Source organism: Scophthalmus maximus, chromosome 8, assembly GCF_022379125.1.
Source record: "Scophthalmus maximus strain ysfricsl-2021 chromosome 8, ASM2237912v1, whole genome shotgun sequence".
NCBI lineage: Eukaryota > Metazoa > Chordata > Actinopteri > Pleuronectiformes > Scophthalmidae > Scophthalmus > Scophthalmus maximus.
This window is the reverse complement of record NC_061522.1, coordinates 23,614,358-23,620,085: the sequence shown is the minus strand read 5'-3', so window position 1 is coordinate 23,620,085 and position 5,728 is coordinate 23,614,358. Positions and strand designations below refer to the sequence as shown.

The following is a 5,728-nucleotide window of genomic DNA, read 5'->3' as shown; positions in this document are numbered from 1 at the left end:
TTTGTTAAAACAAGTATGAATTTATTCTTTCTTTATGCTGCATCTTCCGAGATCATCTTCCTTTTTTTTTTTATCTTTGAAAGTAAAAATAAATGACAAACAAGCCAATCTGTCATTTATCATCAAGATTTCCTTTTCAGATACAAAACATACGACATTCATGGTGGCAGACGAAACGAGGCGAAACCGGGGGGGAAGTGGTATAACTGGCACCTTGGGTCGTCCGACAGTGACCGCACACTGCCGTGGCCACTGAAGAGCCCCCCGGCCTCGGTCTGACCCCCTCCACAAGACTCTGCAAAGACACTGAACAGCGGGATGACACTGAACATTTCCCAAACTCATTCTTAATCAACAAGCAAAGAGGGAAATCTCTAAAAAGGCGGACGTTTATCTGGTTCCAATATTATTTCTGTTGAAGCATGGGCAACTCGCTGTAAGATCTCTCTCTCTGTCTGTGTGTGTGTGTCTGTGTGTGTGTGTGTGTGTGTGTGAAAACATCACTTCAATCACTCTTTCACTCCTACTATATGTTGGTCTGGCCCTTATCACCTCTCCCTCCGTCCTCTCTCCGTCCTCGACTGATGGAGAGAGCTTCAGAAGTACAGGAGCTGCTATAAAAAAAGTTTTGCTTGATGATGTGGAAACTTGTTTCGAAGAGGGAGGGATAAATAAAAACTCCTGAAGGAGGAACAGTGGATGCCTATATTTGGTAACTTCTTCCTTCTCCCTTTTTTTTGGCGCGCTACTTCCGCTGCGCAGTCCCCAAAACATTCCCTCTCCTTACTTTTGCGGCCGCAGCATTGACGATCCCCCTGTAGCTTTGACCCCTCCATCACTCCAGCACATCGTCTCTGTCGGTCCTAATCTGCCCCCCCCCCCCCCCCCCCCCCCGCTGGCTTCAGACTCGTTCGTTGCTCTCTTGGCGTATTTACCAATCAACCAATTTGCACCTCGTCCGTCCATCTGGCTTCGCCAAGCGATGAGTCAAACCCACTGACGTATTTGCCTCCTGCAGTGCTGCCAGCTTGTGAAACCATTCATCTCTCAGTTATCCACACACATCCACACACACACTCATAGCTATAGAGCCAACCTGAGCGGCCTCAGGCCGTGACATTTGGTCCATGCGGTCAGTCCTTTCAGTTCGCTTCACTCGCTGCTTACTCACACGGCGGCAATCTGCTGCATTTTGTCACATTTTTGTTTTGACTCATCTTGTCCCACATTTGTTAGTTGCTCTTGCTTTTGAAAAGTGTACCATGTACAGTGGAGCATCTTAACCCTCCATCGGTTTTAAAATACCTTCTGTAACACGTTGCCCCAAAGAATGATAGAAAGCATGGTTCAGGAAATATTCAGTATAGTTTTTTTATCTAGATCATCATCTGCATCCATTAAACAATCTTTTTACACGTCATATCAATATGTCACAGAAAGACATTCAAAAAACAAAAAAAAATATCTGGCTCCCTTACAGGAAGCATTTGTTCCCCGTGGTTGTCACAAATGACACCACATTCACAGGGAAGTGGTGGATGGTGTGACGGGTGGAATGACTACTTTTCTCCTGCAGGTAGCTGCTTCTACTGCCAGCCCTGTCCTTCATAGTGTCTCACTGTGTCTTCCCTTATTGCTGCATGAATGCTGTCGCCCCCCTCTCTCCTAAACTTTCTCTCTTTCTAATCCTGTTTACTTAGACATCCCTTTCCCTCCTCTCGCTTCCATTTTCCTTCGCACTGTCCCATCTTCTTTGACATCCCTCGTATCTCTCTCTCTCTCTCTCTCTCTTTCTCTCTATCTGTCTGTCTCTGTTTATTTTCTCCTCGCCTTTGCTCTGTCTTGTAGAAGCAGTAGCCTTCACAGTTTTCCTGGGTAAAGATGAAAGGGATTGTGGCCGGACCAGAGATATCAGACCAAACACTCACAGAGCACATGTCTATGTACATGACACTTTAAGTGGTTACAGCATTGTCATTACTGTGCACTGATTCTAACAGTAATTGTAGTATTCGTAGCAGCCAGTTATTCGGATGCAGTAAAAGCACTGGTAGTTTGAACTACGGTGAGGTGACAAAAATCCACAACATCATTCACAGTTGCTATCAAACCGCGTTGACATTAGAGATGGACTCAGCCCTCGAAGCCCTGGTTGCAGGGAATCATGCCGTCATACAGGTGAGACACAGAAAGCCACACCTGCAGAGTATTGTAGATATACATGTGACCATAGCTGGAGAACTCTTAGCAGCCCTGAAATGTGTTAAGCCCTGTAGGTGGTAGATTCAGAATCTTACCGTCCCCCTATCTCCCTCGCTGTGCCTTGAGGATTGGCTTACAGCAAAGCGGGCAAAGGGGGTATTGAGAGTCTAACAGGGGTCCCCACAGCCTTTAAAACAGGCTGGAAGGAACTGAGGGGTGATACTAAGAGTCTCATTCAACCAAATAGTAGGTGGAGGTTGAGGCAGAAGCTGAAAACAGAAAGGGCTAGTAATGAGAGGAGCGATGGCGAGGAGGATGAGGGAGAGGAGGAAGATGGAGGCAGGTCGAACTCAGGTGGACATTCGAGCTCAAAGCACCGCAGAGTGACACCTGAGTCCTCGTTGCCGTAGTTTGCCCAGTACTCTTCTGTGTCAAGTTTGGGCAGCGCCAGCTCTTCCTCCCCCAGCTCATACTTGACCACCGAGGTGGTTGTGGATGGGCCTTTTCCATACAAACCGGCCTTGACGGTCTCTGAGGATTTCTCAAAGAGACCCTTCGTGGACGACTGGGGCTTGTTCTTGTGGAACCACCAGCGGGTCTTGGTACTGAAGGTGGTGGTGGTGGAGCCAGCGATGGAGCCTGGGTCGGGCAGGGGGCAGAGGGCGAAGTCCATCTCACGGAGGAAGCGGAGGTCCTCGCCGCGGCGGGCGGAAGGGGAGGCACAGATCACTTCGGATGAAGAGACGCGGGCCTCGCGGAACCACTCCCACAGGGCGCGGGCCTCACAGCCACAGGACCAGGGGTTGGCGTTGAGGCGGAGGAACTCGATGCCCTGGGTGTCCCTCAGGGTCTGGCTGTGCAGCTCCGCCAGGGAGTTGTTGAAGAGAAACAGCATGGTCAGGCGGCCGAGGTCGCGGAAGGCGCGGCGGTTCACCTGCCTGACGCGGTTGTCGTGGAGGAGAAGGCGGTCGAGGTTGACCAGGCCACGGAACACATTCTCTGAGAGGGTGCGGATGCGGTTGCCATGCAGGAAAAGCTGGCTCAGGTTGATGAGGTCGGAGAAGATGTCGTCCTGCAGGAAGTGGAGATTATTCTCCTGAAGAGCAATAGACAGAAGGGGGAGAGGGTTTAGCGTGAGTAGAGCAGACACTGGGATCTGTAGCATTTGTTACTGGACGTGTGTGATGTTGTGTGTATGTACACGTGTGTGTGTGTGTGTGTGGCTGCATGAGTTTATATGGCTTTCTGGCGCCCCTACCTGCAGATAGAGAAACTGCAAGCTGTACAGCTTGTGGAAGATGTCATGGGGCAGGGCAGTGAGTCGGCAGCGGTGCATGTGGAGGCTCTGGAGCTTCTCTAGGCCGCGGAAGGCGCCCCCCTCCAGCCTGTGGAGGTTAGGGTTGTCCCCCAGGTCCAACTCCTCCAAGTCCCTCAGCTCACTGAAGGCCCCTGCCTCAATCCACGTGATGTTGTTGGCGAACAGCCACAGAACCTGGTGCAGAAAACACACGAACGCAAAGGTGATTCTTCTTCTTTGTGGACGTAGTTTAACCTTAAATATTTGGGGAAACGGCTGAAATGTAAATTTCGTATGTGTAAGAATTTAGAGACAGGCCGACAGCGTCTCCATCCCTTGCTGCAAAAGCCCTGTCCCATACCTGAGTTCCGAAGCCAAAAGAGCCAACTCTAAGCTCCGTGATCCGGTTGTTCTGGAGGAACACGCGCTGCGACTCATAGGGCACTCCGACCGGGACGGCGGTGAAGTTCTGCGCCTGGCAGCTCACAGTCATGGGCGTCGGGTAGCACACGCACAGGTGCGGGCACGCCGACGCCGGACTTGGCTTGCCGAGGACCAGCCACACCACCAGCCAGAGGGAGAGACCGCCTGGAGGAGAGCGGGGAGAGGGAGAGAGGGAGCGGGAGGGAGGTGAGTGAGAGCCGCGGTGCCAAAATCAGCATATGCACAACAATACGCACGGTCCAAATGAGTGTTCACTAGTGCTCATTTTGTGTCATGTTAACATTATTTCTCTATTTTCGGCACGACTGTATTTATTCACTTGTATTGTTGCATCTAGAATAATAAGATGAGCATCTTTACAGCCTCGTCTTTCTACGCGTCAGCACTATTTACCTGCACTGAGCATTACGCACAGCATCATCGCCGCAAATGTGTTCAGTCAAAACAGAACTGTTATTGTTAAGGGTTAAATAAAATGTGCTTGCTACGTTCAGCTTCACGCCATGCACATGATGTTCCACTGTTACAAACTACAAGTTGAGAAATCATCTGACATGATAACTAACTAACTACCTGATAACATAATAACTCTCCCTCCGCTTCCTTCCCATTACGCATCACACATCACCCAAAAACGCATCCAGTAGTTCTGTTACACTCAATACATCGAAGCACTTCAAGAGTTCTTCGATTTAAAAACTTGGAAATTGTTGCACAGGTTCTATCAGATGGCAGAGTTCGATCTATGGAGGACACGGGGAGAAAAACAGTCAAACTTACTTTTGCAGCTGCGCATGATGGAGCTTCGTCGGCTCCGAGAATTCGAAGAGGTTTCCATCCTGAACCAAAGCCCAAAGCGAGTTAGCCTACGAGGGCGAAATAAAGCCTGCTATCTCCGCTGATGCCCTGGTTCCCGAGTCGGAGCGACTGAGAGTGTGCCGGTGGATGGCTACCGGTGTACCTTTTATACAAAAGCATCCAGTAATTGCCTACGGCAGTGGGCACCGTGGAATCTCCTACGTCACCGATCCGGGGTCATGAATGAGTGAGGGCGGCAAGAAGCGGAAAGGGGAGGGGCCGACCGCAGGGGATTCTCTTGGGCAGCTTGCTCGCGCGTAAAGGCTGGTTGGAGACGTGCGCTCAGACTCGGTGAGAGGAGGAGACTTCTCTCGACGCACATAGGAACAAGAGGGAGGGCGAAGAGAGTGAAAGTAGAAACGGTGAAGGGAGGGGGGGCGAGGGAGCCGAGGCACGGTGCCCGGTAATGATGACTGGGTTCTGTGGAGGAGTGGAGGACGGGTAGGAGAAGAGCGCACAGCTCGTTTCCTGACTGGCTCTCCAGCAGACCGTTATGGTCCGTTTCCGGCGCGCTGCAGCCAGACACAAAGGTACAGGGTAAAAAAAACCAAAAACGAGTGTCTTGAATGGTTCTTCCTTAAGTAAGGAGGGTGCCCCCGAATTATGATTCAGACATGAGGGAAGATTCGGTGCCAGAAGAGAGTCACTCTTAACAACCATGATTGAGCAGTAGGCCTCTTTGTTGTGGAGGTGAACTACGACATGCTCCAGTCATGCTGTTTGTACATTAATTATAGCCCCTGTTATAATCCCTCTGATGATGGAGATAGGAAATTGCATGAATCTTCTAAACGAGGCTGCAGTGCTCAGATAATAGTGTGTGGGGTGGTTTTTTTCCCTTCCTTTTCAGGGAGATTTGGATCAGTTTGAACTGGATTTTAATGGAGCTGGACTGTTGGAACCGTTGTTCCTCGCAGTTCTGGTGGC

General features: G+C 50.4%; 1 protein-coding gene across 1 annotated transcript; it reads right to left on the bottom strand.

The window, feature by feature from the left end:
- Positions 1–1,357: 1,357 nt before the first annotated feature.
- rtn4rl2a (reticulon 4 receptor-like 2 a) lies at positions 1,358–5,135 on the bottom strand. Its single transcript, XM_035637040.2, has 4 exons — positions 4,724–5,135; positions 3,861–4,087; positions 3,461–3,694; positions 1,358–3,298 (listed from the first exon to the last, which is right to left on the bottom strand). The coding sequence occupies exons 1-4, from the start codon at positions 4,779–4,781 to the stop codon at positions 2,438–2,440; spliced, it is 1,380 nt and encodes a 459-aa protein (XP_035492933.1). The 5' UTR covers positions 4,782–5,135; the 3' UTR covers positions 1,358–2,437.
- Positions 5,136–5,728: the final 593 nt, after the last annotated feature.

What these genes read in the sequence shown, in the direction of transcription:
- rtn4rl2a (XM_035637040.2), bottom strand. Translation starts at nt 4,781, where the DNA reads ATGGAAACCTCTTCGAATTCTCGGAGCCGACGAAGCTCCATCATGCGC. An exon ending in CTTTTGGCTTCGGAACTCAG is followed by an intron (nt 3,695 to 3,860) that starts GTATGGGACAGG and finishes TTTCTGCACCAG; the next exon opens with GTTCTGTGGCTGTTCGCCAA. An exon ending in TGCAGTTTCTCTATCTGCAG is followed by an intron (nt 3,299 to 3,460) that starts GTAGGGGCGCCA and finishes ATTGCTCTTCAG; the next exon opens with GAGAATAATCTCCACTTCCT.